The sequence below is a fragment of the Scyliorhinus torazame genome, chromosome 17 (assembly GCF_047496885.1).
Source record: "Scyliorhinus torazame isolate Kashiwa2021f chromosome 17, sScyTor2.1, whole genome shotgun sequence".
In the NCBI taxonomy this organism is placed as follows: Eukaryota; Metazoa; Chordata; class Chondrichthyes; order Carcharhiniformes; family Scyliorhinidae; genus Scyliorhinus; species Scyliorhinus torazame.
This window is the reverse complement of record NC_092723.1, coordinates 3,583,790-3,610,853: the sequence shown is the minus strand read 5'-3', so window position 1 is coordinate 3,610,853 and position 27,064 is coordinate 3,583,790. Positions and strand designations below refer to the sequence as shown.

At 44.7% G+C, this 27,064-nt stretch overlaps 1 protein-coding gene across 4 annotated transcripts in view; it reads right to left on the bottom strand.

Annotated features, from left to right (window-relative positions):
* LOC140393634 (uncharacterized) overlaps positions 1–27,064 on the bottom strand; it is a 130,368-nt gene that overhangs the window by 52,604 nt on the left and 50,700 nt on the right. For 2 of the 4 annotated variants that reach the window (XR_011935700.1, XR_011935701.1), the window contains exons 6-10: positions 22,865–23,426; positions 14,838–14,911; positions 4,257–4,749; positions 3,653–4,006; positions 225–288 (exon numbers count right to left, since the gene is read on the bottom strand). Coding sequence is in view for 2 of the 4 variants with exons in the window: in XM_072479909.1 (XP_072336010.1) it covers positions 3,655–4,006; positions 4,257–4,749; positions 14,838–14,911; positions 22,865–23,426 (1,481 nt within the window). In the remaining 2 variants the exon portion in view is untranslated. Of the gene's footprint in view, positions 1–175; positions 811–3,652; positions 4,007–4,256; positions 4,750–14,837; positions 14,912–22,864; positions 23,427–27,064 lie in introns of those variants that run through there. The other 2 variants (XM_072479909.1, XM_072479910.1) reach the window with 2 other exon arrangements.

The window sequence follows — 27,064 nt, the reverse complement described above, 5'->3', positions numbered from 1 at the left end:
GGAGGATATTGCTTATTTCATTCAAATCAACTAATTTTCATTTCTTTCAATAGTTAATTTGTTGGTCATTGACGTGTGTGACATATCAACTTAGTTTCAGACCATTTCACTAACCACTTGTTGGTAAGTAACTGACAAGTGAACTTAAAAATTAAAAAATTGTCCATAGCCAATGTATTTCTTCTTGGTGCTTAATATTTTAAAACATTAAAATTTATACTTACTGAATCTTTTACTCAAGTTACAGACATATCATTTTCCATACATCATAAAGCTGATTCAGTCACTCTAAGATGCAATAAAAAAGTACAGCAGATATAAACTAAAAAAAAAACACACAAACCAGAATTCAACAACGAAGCACAAATATTCTGCTAACACTAATATAGCAAGTTGACCGAAATAGGACTACCCGATGTACATTTTAAGTGTCTGAATTCCATAAGGCATTGAATAGTTTATTTCATTTAAAAATGTGAAAAAGTTACAAAGCGGAAATAATTACGATTGGTGTAGCATCAGTAGAATTTTGTATTGTTTGCAGGCAGCAGTCAAACCCCAAAAAGGTCAACATTTTAAACACAAAACGTTAATCTGGAGAGGAAAAAAGCTACAATGTCAGAGATAATCTTGATGTGGAGATAATCTTAGTAGCAAATAAGTCTATCCAGCACTTTCCCTGAAGCCACTATGTCCTTTCAAAGTATGATCTATCTGGAGTGAAGTCGCACTATCCTTCATTATTTTTGTATCCTCTCAGAAGTCGATTAAACTTCCTTTTGAAATTGCGATTTTTAAAAAAGGTCAGACCTATGGAACATAACCAAAAACGGCATTATCTGTGCGGACAGTTACACAAACAATAACTGACTGATGACACACTCCAGGAAGTCTGAAACACCACTGCCAGGAATGACTACGATACAGTCGGGCGTGGGTTTCAATTGCAAGGATTGAGGGGCTCGATTCACCTTTTATGTAGTCACAAGGTTACAACTTCCAATGTGCAATTATCAAAATCCAACATAAAATAAATAGGCAGACTATTAATTAGCGTGCACAAACATGTAGGGTCCGTGGACTTTAGGAGAGTCTTCATCAAGGTATACAGATTTGTAAGAAGATAAAGGGGAGTACAGTAAACTGAATTCAACACCGGTTAGAAGGGGACAAAACGGCGGCACGGTGGCGGTTAGCACTGCTGCCTCATTGTGCTGCGGACCCGGGTTCGATCCAGGCCCAAGCCACTGTCCGCACATTCTCCATGTCTGCGTGGCTCTCACCCACACAACCCAGATGATGTGCAGGGTAGGTGGACTGGCCATGCTAAATTGCCCCTTAATTGGGGGGGGGGGGGGGAATTGAGTACTCTAAATATGTTAATTAAAAAAAGTGGGGAAACAAAACAGAAAAGGGCAGATTTCCCAAGTGGTTGAAAGTTGTGTACTGTTGCCCCAGGGTTGAGATCGGAGGACACTTCTGTTCCGTGTATACCAATGGTTTGGATTCAGATCTACAGGGAGCAGGGTGACAATTTGAAAATAATAATAATATGACCAATTCTTTAGAATACCAAAGAAAAGCTGCAAGGAATATTGACTTTAATGCCAGATACAGTTTGCGGTGACACATTTTGAAAAAGGACATGAATTAAGTTTTAAATAAATGGCTTGTTTCTGCTGGAAAGCAGAGATTTGGAGGGCTTGGATGCAAAGAACCTTTAAAGCAGCCCCTGAAGCTGATAAGGTATTCAGAGTTAGTGAATCTGTTATTTTAGAAAACGGACAAAGCGTAAAAGCAAAGTAAGATAAATCTCTACGAAACTTCAATAAAATTTCAGTTGAATGTTGCATTGATATTGTCCAGGAGCCGATTAAGCACAGTGGGCTAAACAGCTGGCTGGTAAAGCAGAACAAGGCCAGCAGCGCAGGTTCAATTCCCGTACCAGCCTCCCCGAACAGGCGCCGGAATGTGGCGACCAGGGGCTTTTCACAGTAACTTCATTTGAAGCCTACTTGTGACTTATTGCGATTTTCATTTAATTTAATTTCATTCCATACTGGTCGTCACAGTGACACAGTGGTTAGCACTGTTGCCTCGCGGCACTGAGGGTTCCGGTTCAATCCCGGTCCCGGGTCACTGTCCGTGTGGAGTTTGCACATTCTCACCGTGTCTGCGTGGGTCTCACCCCCACAACCCAAAGACATGCAGGGTAGGTGGATTGGCTACACTAAATTGCCCCTTATTTTGGAAATTTTTTTAAAATTTAAAGAGCCCATAAAATTACAAGGATGATGAGGCTTCTTATGAGGTTATGAAGCAGATTCCCCAGGATGCTCCTTGGTGTGAACAAATACAACACAGGAAACACTGGAAAGTGGAGGTTTATTATCAGAGCCACACGGATATTAGAAGCATTTAAACTTCTGACAGGATGGAATGGAATAGAAGGAGCATAGTAGGGACCCCGAGAACAAGAAACCACGGGTATAAAATTAAACACAAGGGGCTGGATTCTTCGACTCTTTTTGGACTTACGACCAAAATATCAGCGGCACCCCCGTACCGTGTTCCGCCCGATGGGGGCTTACAGCCAGGCCACGTAAGCTGCCGATACGTTCGCAGAAAGAGCGGGTCCGTGGCTGCACATGCGCACGGCTGCCGTACAACATCGTGCCGGCCGCATGAGGACCCGGCCTGCCAAAAAATTCCCTCCTATAACCTCCCTCGCCATCCCCCACCGGGCCGGAGCATTGGGGGAGGTCCTCCGGTGACGTCCTGAGGCCACCACGACGGCATGTACGCTGTTTTTGAGGGGACGGAGCATCGGAAAAACAGCGCTGCTCCCGATTCCGGCGTAAAGATGGATTCTCCGGCCGATCGGAGAATCCCGCCCATGATACTGAGCACTGAAAGCTTTTGGCAGTGTTGGGGTCTATGGAATTCATTGCCAAGATAAATAGTTGAGGCAGAAACTATACCAACATTTAAGATTGGAATTGATAGGTAGAATATGAGAACAGAGCAGGTAAATGGGATTAGGACCTACTTGTGTGGAGGATAAATGCTTAGATAGATTGACTGGTTGAGGCAGATAGCCTGTTTCTGTGCTGTAACTTCCATATACTTCTATGTATCAACTAACTTTCCACCACTATTTACTCTAAGAGAGCAAAAGAACGGCATTGCCATTAACTCCAGGTGTCCCAAGAATCACTTTCTCTAACCTTTCAAAAAATAGACTAAATATTTTACAGTAAGAATGGCATCATTGAACAAAATCTGACGTGGAATTTTAGTGACCATGTAATTAATGTGATCCCTGCACTAGTTGTTGGTAGAGATACTAATTAAGTCACCAGCCTCTTGTTTAAGAGCAGTGATGGTATATTGAGGCCCTAATAAAAGGAGAGAAAAACTGAAAATGTGATGGCGAACAATTAATCAACAGGAGACAACCCATCTTATAAACACCAACATTATTTGCTTTGGCTACGTGCCTATACAGACTATTTAAAAGTAGATTTTGTTGGAATCCTGTGGGCAAGATTAAAGTTTACTTCCATCTGAGTGGATTAATGTACGGGATATTTACTGTTTACTATGTACAAGTTTCAAGTCCAAGACAAGATAACAAAATCAACACACATACCATTAGAAATGGTACTCTTGGTCCTTTCTTTGTTTTATTCTATACTTTTCTTCACTGTAACTGTGTCCTTTTTCACTCTTTTCAGAATAAGTATGCCAAGGATCACTATTTCTAGAGTGATACCTCTTGGATTCACAAGACCTTTCTCGGTCAAAGTTTCGGCTTCTGTCCAGATAATAATCCATCCGAGAAGAATTTTCAAAGTCACTTTGCTGCCTCTGTCGATCATAATCCATTCTTTCCCTTTGATAATAACTATCACTGGAACTTGGACTTGGACTTCTGGAGCGATCTCGCAGAGATCCACTTCTCTCTTCAGATCTCCGATTTTCTCTCCTAGAATATTCACGCTCCCTTGTAAAGAGAAACAAAAACTCATTACTGTAAGCTATTCAGTGCGTTAATACCCAAATAGAACATTTTCTTGGGTGTTTTTTGGCTTTAGAAATTATGAGCTATTTTATTCATTACATATAAATTGTTGTACTAAATGTTTATGGACATTAAAACTCTGCGCTTCAAATACAAAAGCAATCTGACTATTATAAACGCATTTTACAAGTTGGCTGAAAGTTTAAGTTGGATATTCTGAAAAGAGAATTACCGTAATCCTGAGTGTTTGGACTCTCCTCGATGACTCCGATCAGAATAGCTTGAATCTCTGAAACTGGCCTCTCCCCGGTGACTCCGATCAGAATAGCTTGAATCTCTGAAACAGGGCTCTCCCTGGTGACTCCGATCAGAATAGCTTGAATCCCTGAAACAGGGCTCTCCCTGGTGACTTTGATTGGGAGACCAGTTTAAATCCATGAACCAGGACTCTTCCCAGTGACTCCGAGAAGGAGAATAGCTTGAATCTCTGGAACTGGCCTCTCCCCGGTGACTTTGATCAGGAGAACAGTTTGCAATCCTGGAACTGGATTCTCCCCGGTGACTTCGATCAGGAGAACAGTTTGCATTCCTGGAACTGGATTCTCCCCAGTGACTTTGATCAGGAGAACAGTTTGAATCCTCAGTGCCGTCTTGTGCAACAGTTTTTGACTTTTTAACAAAAGAAACAAGCCGAAGTAGACTCCCATAATCTTCTGAATCATCATCTGAAACAGACAAGAAAACTATTCAGAAATGTGTTTGTTTTTCTTTATTAGAAAGGCAAACAAATTTAGGTTTGTTCCTGCTTTAGAAAAAGCCAGAATGCACTATAGTATCACTTGCAGCTTACTTATTTGGACAACAGATGGCGTACAAAACCAGCAATTTAACTGTGATGGAAAAGCAATTCAACACCCATTGCTGATGAAGTCAGAGTCTTTAACGATTGCAGCCTACGCAACAAGCGATCAGACCATGGCTGATCTCTTCCTGGTCTCAAATCCACCTCCCCACCTGTTGCCCACATCCTTTTAACCTCTTTTTTAAATCAGAAATCTATCTATCGCCTTCTTGAAACCATATAATGACTCAGATTCCACCGCACTGTGGGGCAGCGAGTTCCACAAACTCACCACCCTCTGGGAGAAGTCGTCCCTCCTCATCTCAGTTTTAAACCTACCGCCTCGCAACTTATTTCCGTGACTTCTTGTTGTCAATTGCGCCACAAGGGGGAACATTTTGTCTAATAATATATCTTATGAGACCCACATCACTCCTCCTCTCTCTTCCCTTCCCTTCCCTTCCCCCCCCCCCCCCCCCTCCCCCCGCCCCCGCCCCCCACCCACCCACCCCCCCGGCATCAGTACGATTCCTGTTGATCTGCGGACTCCAAAATTTCCTCCCCATGTCCACCTGTTGGTTGATGTTGATGCCAGGCCTCTTTCCTGGATAAAGCAGGAAATCTCAAATAAAAACAGAAAAATGCTGGATGAACTCAGCAGGTCTGGCAACATCTGTGAAGACAGAAACAACGTTAATGTTTCAAGTCGAGTTGACTCTTAAGAGTCATAGTAAGTCTCTTCTGAAGAATTTAAATGGATTCAAAGTTAACTATTTCTCTCTTCATAGAAGCTGCCAGATCCGCATTTATTCAGCATTTTGTTTTCTCTCTTTTTAGATGTTGTCACTCATTCCTTTAAATCTATCCCCTCCTCAAAAAAACAACCCATGGCCCCACCAACTTGGCAAACTACCCTCCCATCTCCAACTTCCTCATTCTCTCCAAAGCCCTTGAACGTGTTGCCCCTCCCAAATCCGTGCCCACCTTTTCCAGAATTCACTGTTTGAATTCTTCCAATCAGCTCTTCACCCCGCCACAGAACCAACACGGCTCTGACCAAAAATAAAGAATGACATCCTGGGGATCCCGTGATGTGAGCACGGGGACGGCTGCGTTTCTCAAGCTCTGGCTCTGCTCATCATGTAATCCTTTATTTTAGCCTGCTGCACATTTCATGTTGTCTTTTCCTGGGATACACGACTTGCCCCATGGCCCTGGAGGATCCTGATGTTTTGTGAATTGCAGAAGATCCTCGGTTGACCATGGTGGTCAGAGTGGGCTGGGGCGGGGATTCAACCTGCAGCGGCATTGTTGCTGGTCAGCAGGCTATCGCCTCAGCGGTACGGTGTCCATCCGGATGATAGCTGCCATTGAGAATGTTGTTCTGGATGAGGATCTCAGTTCTGTGGTGCAGGTCTTCAGAGCTCTCTTTGAAGAGTTTGCAAGGTTCCTTTACGAGGCACTTAGGAGAGTTTGTGCATTCAGAAGAGCACTTGCCCTGGTATTGGCCTGCCTTCAAGGCATTGAGATCCTGCTGCATGGCGTGTCCCTTATCCTGGTGTGTTCGGGAGGCAGGGACCGGGCAAGGTGTGTCTATCAGCCGGTACCTGGCGAGAGGTGGAAGGAGAGTTCCCGATTGAGCTCAAAGATAGGCTGCCATGGTAAACTTGATTTAGAAGGTGGCTGTATCAAATTTGATGGTGCATACAGTATCTGATCTTCGAGGCCTGTGGTCGACCATTGGCCCTATATCATCCCATCCACAATGCTCGTCGCGTTGAGTTGAAGCCAGGCGAGCGGATCAAGTCAGCCCTCGCCATTGGTTGAGCCCATTATCTGGTAGTTTACTTCTGCTAGCTCTAGTTCTGTTTCCTCTTTTTTCTTGGGAGGCCCTGAATGGTTGACCATAATCCAAACAGGTTGTTGCCAGTCCTCTCTGCACAAATGTATGGAATGGTGTTGGTTCTGTACTGGGTCTGAGACTGAGGTTAAGTTGCTGGTGTTTCCAAGAATTTTTCTTTGTGCTTTCTTTTCTTTTGCAAGGGTGGGTATAAAGAATCCATGATCGTCTCCTGCATGGATGCAGGCGGGATTGATATCAGAGGAGAGGAGGCTGTGGTGTCATTGGTGCCTTTGGTACTGCTAGAGATGTATATTGGTGCCTGACGAAAATGGCGCAGAACATTTACCCTGAACTCTCATGGTACTTGCGAGCGGATGTGGTGTGGGAGGGGGTGCATCATTTTACCATGTTTTCATAGCTTCATCCTGTTCCCCTCTTGGTCTCTGGTGGGCTTATAAACCTATCTAGCTATGTCTTGTGATTATATTGAACCAGATATAATGTTATTCTCTTGTTCCCCTCTGCGTTCATGTATGTTGAGCCATTGTCCTCCTTGTTTACGGTGTTGCATTGGTTTTGTAATTTTGATGCGGTGTTTACTAAAATATAAAATCCTAATAAATATACTTTAAAAAACTGACAGCCTATGTGCCAGTCACAAAGGTAAACTTTCTCTCCTCATGCTTCTCTACCTGTTTGGTCAACCACACCATCCGTCTCCAACACCCCTCTACTGTCAGCGAGCCAGAAGATGGAATATATTGGATTTCCAAAAAGTGTTCAATAAGGTACTGCACAAAAGGCTACTTCATAAAAAAAGAGCACAGTAAGACTTCTGAGGGAGGAGCAGTGCTCTGAAAGCTAGTGATTTGAAACAAACCTGTTGGGACTTCTTACTGTACTCACCCCAGTCCAACGCCGGCATCTCCACATAATAAAAAAGAGCCCATGCTGTTGGGGGAAATTATATATTTGCTTGGATAGAGGATTGATTAATTAATAGAAGATAGAGTTGGGTTAAAAGGGACATTTACAGGATGGCAAAGTGCAACGAGTGGAGTGCCAGTGGGATGAGTGCTGGAACCACAAATTATTTGCAACATATATTGACTTGAACAAGGGAATGGAATGTACTTTTGCAAAGTTTGCAGATGACACAAAAAGTTCAGACGGCAAGTGGCAAAGATAACACAAGTCTAAAGAGGCATAGAGAAAGGTTAAGTAGTGAATATAATGTAGGAAAATGTGATGTTACGCATTTTGGTAGGAAGAATAAAGGATCTGAATATTATTTAAATGGAGACAGACTGCAGAAAAGAGGGATTTGGGGTCCACATGCATAAATCACAAAACGCTAGCATCTAAGTTCAGCAGGTGAAAGGGAAGGCAAATGGAATATTGATCTTTATTTCAAAGGGAGTGGAATATAAAAATAGGGACGTCTTGCTAAAATTATACAAGGCACGAGTTAGACTGCACCAGGAATAGTGTGAGCCATTTTGGTTTCCTGATCTGTCGGGAAGGTAAGTAGCTGGGAGAAATGTAACCCTTCCTGGGTTGGTAAGTATTGTGATTGGTAAGTAAAATCCTTATTCCTTTCACTTATTCATTATTTGATATTATATTTGTAATCAGTTAAGGTAAAGTGTAAAAATGGCAGGAGATCCCAGACCCGTGTTATGCTCCTCGTGCTCAATGTGGGAGTTCAGGGACGCAGCCGATGCCCCTGACTCCTTCATGTGCGGGAAGTGTGTCCAGCTGCAGCTCCTGTTAGACCGCATGAAGGCTCTGGAGCTGCGGGTGGACTCACTTTGGAGCATCCGCGATGCTGAGGAGGTCGTGGATAGCACGTTCAGTGAGTTGGTCACACCGCAGATTAGGGTTGGTGAGGGAGACAGGGAATGGGTGACCAAAAGGCAGAGAAAGAGCAGGAAGGCAGTGTAGGTGTCCTCTGCAGTCATCTCCCTCCAAAACAGGTATACCGTTTTTGATACTGTTGGGGGAGATGACTCACCAGGGGAAGGCAGTAGTAGCCAGGCTCATGGCACCGTGGCTGGCTCTGCTGCACAGAAGGGCAGGAAAAAGACTGACAGGGCTATAGTCATAGGGGATTCAATCGTAAGGGAAGTAGACAGGCGTTTCTGTGGTCGAAAACGAGACTCCCGAATGGTATGTTGCCTCCCGGATGCACGGGTCAGGGATGTCTCAGATCGGCTGCAGGACATACTGAAGGGGGAGGGTGAACAGCCAGTTGTCGTGGTGCATGTAGGCACCAATGATATAGGTAAAAAACGGGATGAGGTCCTACAATCAGAATTTAGGGAGTTAGGAGATAAGTTAAAAAGTAGGACCTCAAAGGTAGTAATCTCAGGATTGCTACCAGTGCCACGAGACAGTCAGAGTGGAAATTCAAGAACAGACAGAATGAATACGTGGCTTGAGAGATGGTACAGGAGGGAGGGATTCAGATTTTTGGGACATTGGTACCGGTTCTGGGGGCGGTGGGACCATTACAAATCGGATGGTCTACACCTGGGCAGGACTGGAACCAATGTCTGAGGGGGTGCTTTTGCTAACACTGTTGGGGAGGTTTTAAACTAATGTGGCAGGGCGATGGGAACCAGATTAGGAAGTTAGAGGTCACTAAAGAGGCAGCAACGAAAGCCAGTAAGGTACTAGATAATAAACTCAATGTGACTAAGCGGAAGAGTAGACAGGGAAGAGATGATTAACGCAAAGGGACAGGTGGTCTGAGGTGCATTTGTTTCAATGCGAGAAGTGTAGCAGGTAAGGCAGATGAACTTAGGGCTTGGATTAGTACCTGGGAATATGATGTTATTGGTATTACGGAGACTTGGTTGAGGGAAGGGCAAGACTGGCAACTAAATATCCCAGGGTATAGATGCTTCAGGAGGGATAGGGAGGGAGGTAAAAGGGGTGGAGGAGTTGCATTATTGGTCAGAGATGATATCACAGCTATGATTAAGGAGGGCACGATGGAGGATTCGAGCACTGAGGCAATATGGGTAGAGCTAAGAAATAGGAAGGGTGCAGTAACATTGATGGGACTTTACTACAGGCCTCCCAAAAGCGAGTGTTAAGTAGAGGTACAAATATGTAGACAGATTATAGAAAAATGTAGGAGCAGTAGGGTGGTCGTGATGGAAGATTTTAACTTCCCCAGCATTGAATGGGACTCATGTAGTGTTGGAGGAGTAGATGGAGCAGAATTTGTAAGGAGCATCCAGGAGAGTTTTTTAGAGCAGTATGTAAATAGTCCAACTTGGGAAGGGGCCATACTGGACCTGGTATTGGGGAATGATCTCGGCCAGGTGGTTGAAGTTTCAGTCGCTGATTACTTTGGGAATAGCGATCACAATTCCGTAAGTTTTAGAATACTCATGGACAAAGACGAGAGTGGTCGTAAAGAAAGTGTGCTAAATTGGGGAAAGGCCAAGTATAACAAAATTTGGCAGGAGCTAGGGAATGTGGATTGGGAGCAGCTCTTTAAGGGTAAATCCACATTTGAAATGTGGGAGTCTTTTAAGGAAAGGTTGATTAGAGTGCAGGACAGACATGTCCCTGTGAAAATGAGGGATAGAAATGGTAAGATTAGGGAACCATGGACGACGGGTGGAATTGTGAGACTAGCCAAGATGAAAAAGGAAGCATACATAAGATCTAGGTGACTTAAATCTGATGAAGCTTTGGAGGAATATCGGGAAAGTAGGACAAATCTCAAACGCGCAATAAAGAGGGCTAAAAGGGTCATGACATATCTTTGGCTAACAGGGTTACGGAAAATCCCAAAGCCTTTTATTTGTATGTAAGGAGCAAGAGGGTAACTAGAGAAAGGATTGGCCCACTCAAAGACAAAAGAGGGAATTTATGCGTGGAGTCAGAGGAAATGGGTGAGATTCTTAATGAGTACTTTGCATCGGTATTCACCAAGGAGAGGGACATGACGGATGTTGAGGCTAAGTATGGATGTTTAAATACTCTAGGTCAAGTCGGCCTAAGAAAGGGGGAAGTTTTGGGTATTCTAAAAGGCATTAAGGTGGACAAGTCCCCAGGTCCGGATGGGATCTACCCCAGGTTACTGAGGGAAGAGAGGGAAGAAATAGCTGGGGCCTCAACAGATATCTTGGCAGCATCCTTGAGCGCGGGTGAAGTCCCGGAGGACTGGAGAATTGCTAATGTTGTCCCTTTGTTTAAGAAGAGTAGCAGGGATAATCCAGGGAATTATAGACCTGTGAGCTTGACGTCAGTGATAGGCAAACTGTTGGAGAAGATACTGAGGGATAGGATCTATTCACATTTGGAAGAAAATAGACTGATCAGTGATAGGCAGCATGGTTTTGTGCAGGGAAGGTCAGGTCTTACAAACCTAATAGAATTCTTTGAGGAAGTGACAATGTTAATTGATGAGGGAAAGGCTGTAGATGTCATATACATGGACTTCGGTACGGCGTTTGATAAAGTTTCCCATGGAAGGTTGATGGGAAAAGTGAAGTTGTATGGGGTTCAGGGTGTACTATCTAGATGGATAAAGAACTGGCTGGGCAACAGGAGACAGAGAGTAGAGGTAGAAGGGAGTGTTTCAAAATGGAGCAAGGTGACTAGTGGTGTTCCACAGGGATCCGTGCTCGGACCACTGTTGTTTGTGATATACATAAATGATTTGGACGAAGGTATAGGTGGCCTGATTAGCAAGTTTGCAGATGATACTAAGATTGGTGGAGTTGCAGATAGTGAGGAGGACTGTCAAGAGAAAACAGCAAAATATAAATAGATTGGAGAGTTGGGCAGAGAAATGGCAGATGGGAGTTCAATCCAGGTAAATGCGAGGTGATGCATTTTGGAAGATCTAATTCAAGAGCGGACTATACGGTCAATGGAAGAGTCCTGGGGAAAATTGATATACAGAGAGATCTGGGAGTTCAGGTCCATTGTACCCTGAAGGTGGCAACGCAGGTCAATAGAGTGGTCAAGCATGCTTGCCTTCATCAGACGGGGTATTGAGTACAAGACTCAGCATGTCATGTTACAGTTGTACAGGACTTTGGATAGGCCACATTTGGAATACTGCGTGCAGTTCTGGTCACATTACCAGAAGGATGTGGATGCTTTAGAGAGGGTGCAGAGGAGGTTCACCAGGATGTTGCCTGGTATGGAGGGTGTTAGCTATGAATAAAGGTTGAGTAGATTAGGATTGTTTTCATTGGAAAAACAGAGGCTGAGGGGGGAGCTGATTGAGGTCTACAAAATTATGAGAGGTATGGACAGGGTGGATAGCAACAAGCTTTTTCCAAGATTGGGGGTGTCAATTACAAGGGGTCACGATTTCAAGGTGAGAGGGGGAAAGTTTAAGGGAGATGTGCGTGGAAAGTTTTTTACGCAGAGGGTGGTGGGTGCCTGGAACGCTTTGTCAGCGGAGGTGGTAGAGGCGGGCACGATAGCATCATTTAAGATGCATCTAGACAGATATATGAATGGGCGGGGAACAGAGGGAAATAGATCCTTGGATAATAGGTGACAGGTTTAGATAAAGGATCTGGATCGGCGCAGGCTGGGAGGGCCGAAGGGCCTGTTCCTGTGCTGTAATTTTCTTTGTTCTTTGATCGGAGGAAAGATAGACTGGCGTTGGAAGCAGTCTAGACGAGGCTGATCCCTGGTATGGTGGGACTTTCTGAGAAGCAGAGGTTGAGTAGGTTGGGCCTGACTCATTGGAGTTTAGAAGGATGAGTGGTGACCATATTGAGACAGTTAGGATTTGCAGGGGGCTTGCTTGAATTAATGCTAAGAGGTTGTTTTCCTTTGCGGGAAAGTCTAGGACTAGAAGACAGTCCCAGAATATTCCAGCCCTTTTGATACAAAGATGAGAAGTAATTTCTTCTCTCAGCGGCTGTACGAATCTGTGGAATTCTTTGTCACAGAGGGCTGCAGAGGCTAGGTCGACATATGTTTCAAGGTTGAGTTAGACAGATTTCAATCAGTAGGAGAATCAAAGGTTATGGGGATACAGCAGGAAAGTGGAAAGGAGATTGTGTCAGTTCAGTCATGACCTCATTAATGGTGGAGCTGATTTGATGGGCCGAATGGCCTACTTCTGCTCCTATGACTTGTGGACATCGAACTGGGTGCAACTGCCCTCACCTAGTTTCATTCTTTTCTATCTAATTGCAGTCGCAGTATCATTTGCAATGGTTTCTTTCCCTGCTCTTGCACCATTATCTTTAGTGTTCACCAAGGGTTCATACAGGCTCTCCTCCTGTTTCTTAACTACATGCTGTCCCTTGGCAACATCATCCAAAAGCAGCAATTGTTTGCACATGTACAATTTTAAAAAAAATTTAGAGTACCCAATTATTTTTTTTCAATTAAGGGGCAATTTAGTGTGGCCAATCCACCTACCCTGCACATCTTTGGTTTGTGGGGGTGAGACCCATGCAGACACAGGGAGAATGTGCAAACTCCACACGGACAGTGACCCCGGGCCGGGATCGAACCCGGGTCCTCAGCGCCGTAGGCTAGTGCTAACCACTGTGCCACATGCCGCCATGTTTGCACATGTGCATTTGACGACTCCATTCCGTAGATATTTATTGCCCCTGGCAATAGTCTGGGATTAAACCATTCTGTTCACCTTGGTGTCACATTTGACCTGGAAATGAGCCTTCAACCTCATTCATGCCATCATTAAACAAACTGCCTATTTTCACCTCTGTAGCATGGAGCAAAGTCACCTGTGCCAACTCATCTTCAGCTGAAAGTCCCATTCATGCTTTTGTTACCTCGATACTTGACTATTCAAATAGACTACTGGCTAGTGAGTCACTTTATTCTGCAAACTGGAGGTGATTAAAATTCTGCTGCCCATGACTTTTGCAACGATAATACTCACCTACCATCCATGTGCTCACTGACCTACACGTATCCTCACTCAAGTTCAGTCTTGATTGTAAAATTCTCATCCTGGTTTTCAGCTCCCTCAAGCCACATCTCTCTAAGATATCCACACTCCTCTAATTCTGGCCCCTTGAACATCCCCAATTTCAATGGCCCCCACCTGTGCTGCCCGCACCTTCAGCGGCCTTGGTTCTGAGATGTGGAATATCCACCCTACACATCTCTGCCTCTCTGTCTCACTTTCATCCCCTCGGAGGCTCCTGAAACCCAACTCTGAACGAATTGTTGTAACACAATCCACTTTAATCCAGGATCTATGCTCTCACTGTATCTGGAAGGTGATGACAATTATATATTTTTTAAACTTTCACCGGCAATAACCACTGCAAAGTCTAGTTTTGGAAAATGTGGAATGTGCCTAACAATATCCAGGTAAGTGAAGTGAGCTCCGGCAGATTGAACTTGCTCCACACTGAAACAAGCAGAGAGTTCTGAAGAGGCAACAGACTTGAAATGTTAACACCGCTTCTCTCTCCACAGATGCTGACAGACCCGCTGAGGTTTTCCCGCATTTTCTGTTTTGTCATCTCTTTTGACCCCCCCCCCCCCACACAAGAAAGGCAATTGGTAGATGTTTGAATTATCAGGTGACCCTATAGCAAAACCATTTTGGAAAATTAGTAAGGGAAAGTTAAAAGTATTATTTTTTTTAAATAAATAAATATATATATATATATAAATAAATATATAAAAACAGAACTGTATGCAGAAGCATAGTGCACCGTTACAAATTCTACACTGTTTTGTAGTTCATACATAGGTGTACATCTATTTATAGGAAGTATATTTTTTCATATTAACTAAAATATAAGTTGAGCTAATATTCAGTTGCATCATGGGTGGCACGGTAGCACAGTGGTTAACACTGTTGCCTCACAGCGCCAGGGACCCAGGTTCGATTCCTGGCTTGGTCACTGTCTGTGATGATTCTGCACGTTCTCCCCGTGTCTGCGTGTGTTTCCGCCGGGCACTCCGGTTTCCTCCCACAATTCCCGAAAGACGTGCTGTTAGGTGAATTTGACATTCTGAATTCTCCCTCTGTGTACCTGAACAGGCGTCGGAATGTGGCGACGAGGGGATTTTCACAGTAACTTCATTGCAGTGATAATGTAAGCCCACTTGTGACACTAATAAAGATGATTATATATCACCGAACCTACCTTTGTTTGGATCAGTTGAAAAAAGTCTCCCGAGTTCCTTGTTGCTTTGCAGATTCTCCTGAATACTAGTTTCCCTTTAAAACAATCAACATATTAATGTTAGCAAGCAAAAATATCAGTAGAACCCGAGTGTATGACAATAGACTGAAGGTGAAACCTCCATCAAAATGCCAGAAATACTTTTTATTTCCGAAAGGTGAAAGATGCTCTGTGCAGCCAAGATCTTTCAGAACACTGGTTCTATAAATATTCTAGACTGCAGTTTCCTTCACGTTGCACGGCATTTTCTGCACAGATTTGAATCTGGGCCTCTGAATTACTGGTCCCGTCACACTACTCCACTGCCTTCCTGAAGCTGAAATCCTGCATCCTGGACAGTATGTTGCCTGCCTGGTGGCAGGGCCAAGATGTCACTGAGCAGTTGTAGAGGACTCTGAGGGGGGAGGATGGGCAGCCAGAGGTTGTCTGTCATATTAGTACCAACAACATAGGTAGAAAGAGGGATGAGAGTGTGTACGCTGATTTTAGGGAGTTGGGGAAGAGATTGGCAAGCAGGATTTCAATAGGTAGCAATCTCTGGATTACTCCTGGTGTCATGCACTTCAGCATTAAAAAGGAACAGAGCAGATTTATGTATGGCTGCAGAGTTGGTGCAGGAAGATGGGCTTTTGATTCCTGAGTATTTGGGACCACTGGGGGAAGGGGAGATCTGCATAAACCAATGAACAAAGCCGGGACTATTGTCACTTTGGGGCAGTTGGCTATCAGGGGGAGCTTAAATAACTTAGCAAAGGGGATGGAAATCAGGAAGCAACATTTGGAAGGATAAACAAAATGCGCAAAGGATTGCAAGACCCAGTTGGCACTACAGTATGAAACTGTAAGACTTTGGATCCAGTCAGACTAAACAGCAAGATTGAATTCAAGTTTCCGGTTCATGTATGTAACTGCACCAAACTAGGGGCTGGTTTAGCACACTGGGCTAAATCGCTGGCTTTTAAAGCAGACCAAGCAGGCCAACAGCACGGTTCAATTCCCGTACCAGCCTCCCCAAACAGGCGCCAGAATGTGGCGATTAGGGGCTTTTCACAGTAACTTCATTGAAGCCTACTTGTGACAATAAGCGATTTTCATTTTCATTTCATTTCAATTAAGGTTAGTGAGCTTCAAGAGCCACAGGCAGCCACGTGTTGTGGTGATAATAAAAATATGATTAAAAGGGGGCAGGACCAGGGACGCAATATTCTTGGATACATGGTGTACAGGAAAAACAGGGAAGGAAAGAGGGGCGGTAGTATTAAGAAAAATATTCATGTTGGGGGGAGAGGACGTCCTGGAGCAGTCAAGAACAAAATCTATTTGGTTAGTGTTAAGTTAATAGAGGTTCCATTGCATTGCTGGGCATATTCTATTACCCACCAACAGTTGGGAGAGATACAGAGGAGCAGATTGCAAGGAAATTAGAGAGGTGCAAAAGCTGGAGTAGTGACAATGGAGGACTTAATTATCTTAATATAAACTGGAAAACCAAAAATGCAAAAGGAGGAACGAGTTTCTGAAGAAAGCTGAAAGGATTGGTTTGATGGGGTGACAGAGGATTGATGAGGATGATGCAGTTGGCGTGTGTGCAGACTCCCAACACATGTTTGATAAAGTGCCACTGGGTCTCATCTTTGCTGACGGGCCTATGGAATAAAGAAAGTGACAGCATGGATACAAGTCAGTTCGTCTAATATCAGTGGTGCGAAAACATCTAGAGATCGCTGTCGAAGACAAAATTAAATCTCTTATATTTGTATTTGTACCATTTATTGTTATAAAATTGTAAATGCCTTCATAAAATGTTTTTTTAAATTTAAATCTCATTTTCGGGAAGGCAGTAGTGACAGGACCAGTAATTCAGAGGCCCAGCTTCAAATCCTAACATGGCAACTAGTGAAATTTAAGTTCAATTTATAAATATGGAATTAAAAACTAGCCTAATCGTGACCATGAAACTATAGTCGTAAAAAAGCCCACCTGGTTCACTATGTCCTTCAGGAAGGACATCCACCATCCTTCTGCTCTGGCCTACAAGTGACATCGCACCTACACTAATGTGGTTGATTCTTAACTGCCCTGTGAAATGGCGAAAGTCATTCAGTTGTGTCTAACTGCTCAAAGTCTACAAAAAGGAATGAAACATGATCATCCAGCATTGAGGTAATAATCTCTGGATTACTACCTGAGCCATGAGCTAATTAGCACAGGGCCAATACGTTTAGAGTTAAATGTGTGGCTCAGAGGTTGATCCAGGAAAAATCTGTTTGAACTCATGGAACATTGGCACCAATACCGGGGAAGGAGAAGGGAAGGAGGGAGCTGATTCAATGGGACAGTCTTCCCCTGAATCATCCTGAGAGCAGTGTCCTGGCGAATTGCGATATAGGATCAGAAGGCATAGAATCTGTGTGGGTAGAGTTAAGCTTTCGCAAAAGAAAAATACCCTGATGGGAGTTATGTATATGCCCCCTAGCAGTAGTCAGGATGTGGGGGCACAAAATTAATCAGGAGATGGAAAAGATATGTAAAAAATGCAATATTACAATAATCATGGGGGACTTCAATATGCAGGTGGACTGGGAAAATCAGGTTGGTAGTGGATCCCAAGAAATGGAATTTATGGAATGTATTAGAGATGGTGCTTTGGAGTAGCGTTTGGTAGAGCCGACTAGGGAACCAGCAATTCTGGATTTGGTGATGTGTAATGAGGCAGACTTGATTAGGGATCTTACGGTGAAGGAACCCTTAGGGAGCAGTGACCACAATGTGATACAATTTGCCCCACAGTTTGAGAGAGAGAAGCAGGAATCAGATGTAACTGTATTACAATTGAATAAAGGTAACTACAAAGACATGAGAGGAGCTAGTCAGAGTTGATTGGAAGGGGAGCCTAGCAGGAAATGTAGTGGATCAGCAAAGGCAGGGATTTGGGGGAGTTATTCAGGAGGCACAACAGAAATTCATCCCAAGGAAGAGGAAACATGCTAAGGGGAGGACAAGGCATCCAAGGCTCGGGACAGCAAGGGAAGTCAGGGACAGCACCAGATAAATCTAAAGTTGGGGTGACAACCTAGTGAAGCACTGGATTATTTGCATGCCAAACAATGGAAGCAGCATGTGACAGAACCAGGAGACCCACGACCAACGGATCATATCGAAGCTATGCAGTCCTGCCAAAACCAGGCGTGATTGGTGGAGGGTGAATAACAGGAAGCACCACGAATATCACTGTCCTAAGTGATGGGGATGCCCAACACACCCGTGCAAAGACGAGGATGAAGCATTTGCAACCATTTTGCAACCAAATGTTCCGATTGGATGATCCATTTCCCTCCAGAGGTCCCTAGCATCACAGGTGCCAGTTTTCAGTCAATTTTATCCTTCCATGTGATATCAAGAAACAACTGATGGAATTGGATACTGCAAAGGCTATGGGCTCCAACAACGTTCCGGCAAACGTACTGAAGATTTGTGTTCCAGAACTAGCCAAGCTGTTCTAGTACAGCTACAACATTGGCATCTACACAATAATGTGGAAAATTGTATAGGTGTGTATGACTACAAAGAGCAGGACAAATCCAGCTTGGCCAATTACCACCCCTCCAGTCTACTCACGATCATCAGAAAAGTGACATTGCTGTCAAGCAGCACTTGCGCAGCAACAACCTGCTTACTGCTGCTCAGTTTGTCCTCTGTCCGGGTCACTCAGCTCCTGAACTCATTACAGCCTTGGTTCAAATACAGTGGAAAGAGATGAACTGCAGAGGAGAGATGAGTAACTGCCCTTGACATCAAGATGGCATTTGATTGAATCTGGCATCAAGGAGCCCTATGTGGTACTGAAAACAGGCTGAGAAAGATACATATAGGCCAGGAACAGAAACTGTCTCATGAGAGCCTGGCTAGAATCGAAAATGGCTATCTGCAAAAGCACCCAAGTCGAGGCATAAACCTGTTAGTGTTATATGGACTTTGTGATTACCCACTCCAAAGACTATGAATATGTAACAAACTTCCAGGCACAGGTGATCAACTTTGCAGCAGGACGAAGAACAGACAAACGAAGGCATCAGACTCCTTAATGAGCTAATGGCTGGTCGGACAAGGGGAGCTTCAGAGGACAATGTGTCTTGATTGAACCATCATGGATAAACAGGAGTATCTTGCCTTTCCCATTAACCAGTGAGGTCTAGCTAGGACAATGGCCAGTGGTGAGCTTATACATATGACTCAATCCAAGCCTCCCAGTATAAAGAAAGCAGCAAACAGATCTTGAGCAATAACTTGGGAGTTGCCCAGGCACAACCATCGCAAGAAGAAAGGGCCCTGGGTTTCAAACCCAGACAAGACATCAACATCGAGTGATTGAAGCCTGCCAGCCTCCTTTACTAAGTGCGGGTAAAACCCAAATCTCAGCTGGGAGTCTGAGTCAGATTTTCTTGAGTAATATAATTATTAATAAAATTGGGTTAAACTGTGAACCTGTTTTGTCCTTTGTTCAACTCGTAAATAGACACATGGGTAAAACTTATGAGTAAATAAACTGGTCGAACGCATCAGAGGTTTTAACGGTACAACACCTAGTAAAAGTAACTGTGTCTGACTGAAACCAAAAAGAAAATGCTGGAAAATCTCAGGTCTGGCAGCATCTGTCAGGAGAGAAAGGAGCTAACATTTCGAGTCCAGGTGACCCTTTGTCAAAGCTAAGGACAGAGAAAGTGGGAAATATTTATACTGCAATAATGATAATAATAATAACCGCTTATTGTCACAAGTAGGCTTCAATGAAGTTACGGTGAAAAGTCCCTCATCACCACATTCTAGCGCGGAGGCCGGTACGGGAATTGAAGCTGCGCTGCTGGCCTTGTTCTGCATTACAAGCCAGCTGTTTAGCCCACTGTGCTAAACCAGCCCCTGTGGAGTGAGAATGAAAGATGAGTCATAGCCACAGAAACCCAGGGAAACGGGGTACTAATAGCCACAGGAAGCAAGGGGAAAGAGTGCTAATGGCAGTCCCCAGCGAGAACAAAAGGTGTGAAAGGCCAAACTGCAGGGAAACTAACATTAGAGTTCAACTGTGACAGATGTAGATGTGGGGGGAGGGGAAGGGGAGAAAGAGTAACGAAAGGTGGATAAGATGGGAGGTGGGTGACTTTATATAAAGAAAGACAAGAGGGAAAGAAATGGTAAAAAACAGTTAAAATGAATTGGGATGAAAACAAATGGTTTTGCTCATATGAAAGAACCACTTTATTTTTCTGAAAGAAGAGAGTGCGTGGCACATCCTTTACTGTAAACCCCAAATGATGCTGAGTCTGCAAAGAAGGTAGACAACCTTGCCATAGAATATCCCTCAAGCCTAGAAGGAAGCAGTATCAAAACAAAAGCTTGAACTTCAGAAAGACATTGACTGGAAGTCAGCCCAGTGCATTAATGATCCTGATCCTTTTATTTAATATTTTCTTTTCCTTTCTACCACCATTTCCCGTGTTGTTTGTCTGTGTGCATTTGTGTGGGTGCATGCTTATATACATAAGCATTTGGGGCAGCACGGTAGCATTGTGGATAGCATAATTGCTTCACAGCTCCAGGGTCCCAAGTTCGATTCCGGCTTGGGTCACTGTCTGTGCAGAGTCTGCACATCCTCCCCGTGTGTGCGTGGGTTTCCTCCCGGTGCTCCGGTTTCCTCCCACAGTCCAAAGATGTGCAGGTTAGGTGGATTGGCCATGATAAATTGCTCATAGTGTCCAAAATTGCCCTTAGTGTTGGGTGGGGTTACTGGGTTATGGGGACAGGGTGGAGGTGTTGACCTTGGGTAGGGTGCTCTTTCCAGGAGCCGGTGCAGACTCGATGGGCCAAATGGCCTCCTTCTGCACTGTAAATTCTATGATACAGCGAGTGAGGTAGATGGAAGTTGGGGGTGGGGTTTGACAAAAGAGTAATGCATGTTACATTCTCTGTCCAATTAATTATAATACTGTACATAATAAAAGGTTATTTGTATTTAATGCAGGTGACTGTAGTTTATTGGGATCAACCAAGAACATCAGGTATTTAAATAAAATCTAATTTCACCTGTATTGGAACTTCAAGTAAAGTGGGGCTGAAATTAATGGCGCACTAGCCCAGGATGTCATGACACTCTGCTTCCCATGTCTTCGTCCCACTCACCAATCACTCGTGCTCCCGGACCTACCTTGTTCCCAGTGAAGAACTGTCATTTTAAAATTACCATCCTTGTTTTCAAATTCATCCCATGGCGTTGCTCTTCCCTATATATGCAATCCCCTGTGCGTCCCGCAATCTTCCGAGATAATCTGCATTCCTTTAACTGTGGGCGCGAGCATCCGATTTTAATTGCTCCATCGCAGATGTTTCTCCTCGTGGGAGAGTCAAGGACCAGAGGGCATTGTCTCAGTATTAAATGAGCACCCCTTTATGCCGGGATGAGGAGGAATTTCCTCTGAGGGTTGAGTGTCTTTGGAACACCTCATCACAGAGAGCTGTGGGGGCAGTCTTTGTGCTTATTTACGGCTGAGATAGATAGATTCTTGATCAGTAAGGGAAACAAAGGTTACAGGGAAAGTCAGGAAAGTGGACGTGAGCAATGCCGGATCAGCCATGATCCGTGTGAATGGCAGAACAGGCCCGAGGAGCCGAACGGCCTACTCCTGTTCCTATTTCTCCTGGCCTAATGGATGGCCTTCAGTCACCCCGGTGCCTGCACCACTACCTCACTCTACTCCTTTATAACACTTCTAAAAACCTACCTCTTTGACAAAGATTTTGGTCATCTGGCCCAATATTTCCTCATATACCTCAGTGCAATACTTTGTTGTATAATGCTCCTGTGAAACTACTTGGGACGTTTCATTACTTGAAATGCACAATATAAATGCAAAGTGCTGCTGTTGACATATCACTGAAGCTAAAGCTGGAGCACTGACGACAAACTCTGGACATTATCACTCCGAGAAGGGTGTCAAGGCCTTTAAAATGGTACAATGGCGGTTTACTAGATGATAATGTGGCGTGATTGGAGGAGCTGGGATAGTTTATCTCGGAGCAGGGACATTCAGGGGAACCCGATACTGATATCCAAAATTATGAGAAATTTATCAGAGCCAGTCAGGAGACAGATGATTCTGATAAGTGGATCCATATCCAGAAGTCACAAATTTCAAACAACTGGCAAAACGAGGAAAAGGGGGAAAAAGGAGAAGAATTTGTCACAGAGGTTGGTTAAGATCTGGAATCTATAACCTGGAAGAATGGTAGATGCAGATTCCATTACGACTTACAAAATGCAATTAAATGTTAACTTGAAGATGACTCATTGCAGGTTTACGGGATAAAGTTGGGTTTGGGACTAAACTACACAGTTCTTTCCACAAGAAAAAAGCGGGTACGGGCTCGACAGTCTGAATGGCTTCCTCCTGTGCTGTAAGTTTCGAGCATTCTCCATCGCCCCTTTACTTTAAAATGTGTTCCCAGAGCAAACTCAGGAACACATCTCAACTGGCACGAGGAAATGGAATCGAATCAAATCTACTCCCCAAGCATTTCTTCAAATTCAGATCATTTTAGCAAATGCAAGCACAAAAATGTCAACCTTTCCAGCATTTTGAAGAGCATGCTTCACATTCCTTGTTGTCTAACCGGAGGAAATTTTGGTTTAGCAACAACTTATCAAGCATCAACATCAGTATTATAAAATTGTTCTGACCTATTAACTGACCCAACTCACTTTGACAAAACTGAGCAAGAGCCATTCCACGTTAAATCATGTTTCTAATATGAAAACGTAATTTTATGCTAATATTTTTTAACAATGATCGACTGGACAGAAAGGGTTTCTGGAATTTTATAAATATGTTTGAATGTAACAATCCCGTCCAGCTTTAACAAATCTAATTCAATTCTGCAAAATATGTTCTACGCGACAAACAAATTAAACACATATACATTAGCATCCAAATTCTCACCTTCCTGGTGAACTTGTGCTTGGTGTTATGACTGTCATAGGATCAATATCAGCAATTTGTGCCATCTGATTTTGTCCTAGTCCACTAAGAACTGGAATGTTCATAGGTGGTGCTGGCGATGAAGTTAAGTCTGGTACAGACAAATTGGGATTTTTACTGGGAATTAAACCTGGACCTTTTATATGTAGTACTCCAGTTAAATATTGAAAGAGGAGATCGGGAAATGCAGTAAGGATTGGTGGGATCTGTTTCAGTAATTCTATCACTGAAATCTTTCCTGGTGGCGAAGAATTGGAAGAAGATAGTGTAGAACCATGATGTTGTCTAGTTTCAAAAGCTGAAGCGGGTGATGGTGGAGGGACAGGTGGAAATGAACGAGGTTTCAAAGGTGGCAAAATCTTCTGCTGCATCTGTAATGGTGTAGAACCATGGCGATTAATTCCAACAACTGAACTTAGTAATGGTGGTGGGTAAGGCGGTGGTGGGCAAGGTGGAAAAGTTGTCTGTGAAGGAAGATTTATAGGCGCCGAAATCCTCTGCTGGATCTGCACTGGAATTGGTGCTTTTCAAAGAAAGAGAAAAAAAAGTGATTGTAGGATTTAAATGCAAAGTTGACCAAATATAATTTGAATTATATAATGGTTCTTGCGAATACATTAAAATATTCCAACAATTTCATGTAAATAATCCTTTCAAACTGTTCAAAGAAATAAACCTCTTAGCTCATCACTATAACTTACCTTGGTTTATACACTCAAAGACTAGCTGACAATTCAAACATAGCGAATGTGTAAACACTCACTGATCTGCTAAGCAAATAAATTCAATGACACACTTCCACAAACACAGATCACGGGCTAGATATCTGGCATTAGTGCAACTGGGAACACCCTGCACAGAAAAAGTCAATCTCACCCGATAGCTATGTAGAGCAGGCATTGTCAAACTCGGGGGGCGCGATCCGCGGGTGGGTCGCGGGGCGGGTGTCAGGAGGGTGTCGGGAGGGCCACGTAGCCGGCCGTCACGGTGCTCCCGATCACGATGCTTTTAACTATGCCGACTGCAAGCGGACTTCAAAATGGCCACGAACATATTAAAAAAAACTATGCGCATGCGTACCAATGATCAGGCACGCATGCGCAGTGCAGCTGCATTTTTTTTAATACAGCCGCAGCCTTTTTTCTTACAAGTTTGGGGGGCTAAAGGGACCAAAGGGACCATTGGGGTCAAAGAGACCCAAAACCGTTTCCTCCATTTTTGTCAGCAACAAACAAGGTAAGAGAAAATGGTGGGTCGTGCAGGTCAGCCGGCATGGGCCGCAAAGGTCGCGAAGGTCGGCCGGTTGGGAAAAATGGGTCCCCGGAAAAAAAGTTTGAAAAACACTGATGCAGAAGTTAGAATATTAGATGTTTAAAAGTTCATTTGTTTTAACTCCATCGTGTTTGATTTTAACCAGCATTAATCCAATATGCCCAAGTACTAGCGATATTGCTCCCAAGCGATTGAGAAACGGTAAGTAAATTAGCGATACCGTGCAGCAGGTATGCAGTACTCATGTGAATTTTCCAAGAAAGCTATTTCCGTGTTCTACCAAGTTATGCTGCTTAGGGAAGAGAAAATCGTTCCTGCATTTCACCAGCTATTAAATGTAACTTTTTTTTTTTTAATGGACTCCAAAACTTAATTCAAATGAAATACTTTGCATGAATCCAATCCTGACTGAATTTCTAGGAAAAGATATTCTGGATTATAGATGGACATTTAAGATATTGTATGCAGGGACTTCCGGGTGCGGCGATGACCAGCTAAGTCGCACGTTTCGGCAGCTCCCGGTGGAACGGACTTTTGGGCTCTTAATAAGAGCCCCAACGGCAATTTTAACGGCTAAAAGCACTGTGCGGTAAACCAGAAGGGAATCCCTCCTGGATACGGATGGAAAAAGGAGAGGAAAGTGGCCGGATTGCGGTGGATCCTTTAGAGCAGCGGCAAGGAAGGCAAGCAAAAACCAAGATGGCGTCGGAAGGTGGCAGTTTAATATGGGGCCCTGAACAACACGAGTTTTTGAAACGCTGCGTGGAAGAGCTTAAAAAGGAGATGAAGAAGGAGCTGATTGAAGGGCTAAAAGATGAGCAAAAGACCCAGGAGCGGGAGCTTCGGGTCGTGAAGGCAAAGGCTGCCGAGAACGAGGACGATATACAGGGCCTGGTGGTGAAGACGGAGATGCACGAGGCACACCATAAACGATGTGTGGAAAGGCTGGAGGTGCTGGAGAATAATGCGAGGAGGAAGAATTTAAGGATTCTTGGTCTTCCTGAAGGCACAGAAGGGGCGGACGTCGGGGCATATGTGAGCACGATGCTGCACTCGTTGATGGGATCGGAGGCCCCGACGGGTCCGCTGGAGGTGGAGGGAGCCTATCGAGTTATGGCGCGAAGACCGAGGGCTGGAGAAATTCCTCGAGCCGTAGTGGTGAGATTCCTCCGTTTTAAGGACAGAGAGACGGTCCTAAGATGGGCAAAGAAAACTCGGAGCAGTAGATGGGAGAACGCGGTGATCCGCGTATATCAAGACTGGAGTGCGGAGGTGGCGAGAAGGAGGGCGAGCTTTAATCGGGCCAAGGCGGTGCTTCATAAAAAGATGATAAAATTTGGAATGCTGCAGCCGGCAAGACTGTGGGTCACATATCAAGGGAAGCTCCACTACTTTGAAACGGCGGATGAGGCGTGGACATTTATTGTTGAAGAGAAATTGGAATGAGTGGGTTATTACAAAAGAACGTTCGAGACAAAGTGGTGGGGCAAATATGGGGGGCGAAGAGGGGGGGAAAAAGGGGGGAGAGATGATTTTTATGTTGTTAATCCTGCGACCCGGTAACTTTTCTCTCTTCCACAGGTTGTGGGGGAGGGAGAAAGGGAGGTGGAGGAGTTGGGGGCGTTGGCCATTGGGGGCGGGGCCAAAAGGGAAGCGCGGGCTTTGTTCCCGCGCTATGATAATTATGGCGGGAATAGGGAAGCAGGAAGGAGGGGGCGTCGCACGGTGCGAGCCGAGGTCGGCCAGAGTTTGCTGACTTCTGGGAGCAACATGGGGGGTGTAACTACGCTAGTGGGGGATCTAGCGGGGGGGTGGGAGGGGGGGATTTACTGGGTTGCTGCTGCTGGGGAGAAGGGGGAGCTGGTATGGGGTGGGGTGGGCGGGGCGGGGGGGCACCGCCTGGGGGGGACACAGCTGCGTGGGAACCGGGTGAGGAGCTGGGTAAAAGGGGATGGCTAATCGACAAAGGGGGGGGGGGTAAAGAGCCCCCCAACCCGGCTGATCACGTGGAATGTGAGAGGGCTGAACGGGCCGATAAAGAGGGCACGGGTACTCGCACACCTAAAGAAACTTAAGGCAGATGTGGTTATGTTACAGGAGACGCATTTGAAACTGATAGACCAGGTTAGACTACGCAAAGGATGGGTGGGGCAGGTGTTTCATTCGGGGCTAGATGCGAAAAACAGGGGGGTGGCTATATTAGTGGGGAAGCGGGTAATGTTTGAGGCAAAGACCATAGTGGCGGATAGTGGGGGCAGATACGTGATGGTGAGTGGCAAATTACAGGGAGAGGCGGTGGTCTTAGTGAACGTATATGCCCCGAACTGGGATGATGCCAACTTTATGAGGGGCATGTTAGGACGTATCCCGGACCTAGAGATGGGGAAGTTGGTAATGGGTGGAGATTTTAACACTGTGCTGGAACCAGGGCTGGACAGATCGAGGTCCAGGACTGGAAAGAGGCCGGCAGCAGCCAAGGTGCTTAAAGACTTTATGGAGCAGATGGGAGGAGTAGACCCATGGAGATTTAGTAGACCTAGGAGTAAGGAGTTTTCCTTTTTCTCCTATGTCCACAAAGTTTATTCGCGAATAGACTTTTTTGTTTTGGGAAGGGCGCTGATCCCGAAGGTGAGGGGGACGGAGTATACGGCCATAGCTATTTCGGATCACGCTCCACGTTGGGTGGACTTGGAGATAGGGGAGGAAAAAGAACGGCGTCCACCCTGGAGAATGGACATGGGACTAATGTCGGATGAGGGGGTGTGTCTAAGGGTGAGGGGGTGTATTGAAAAGTACTTAGAACTCAATGATAATGGGGAGGTCCAGGTGGGAGTGGTCTGGGAGGCGCTGAAGGCAGTGGTTAGAGGGGAGCTGATATCAATCAGGGCA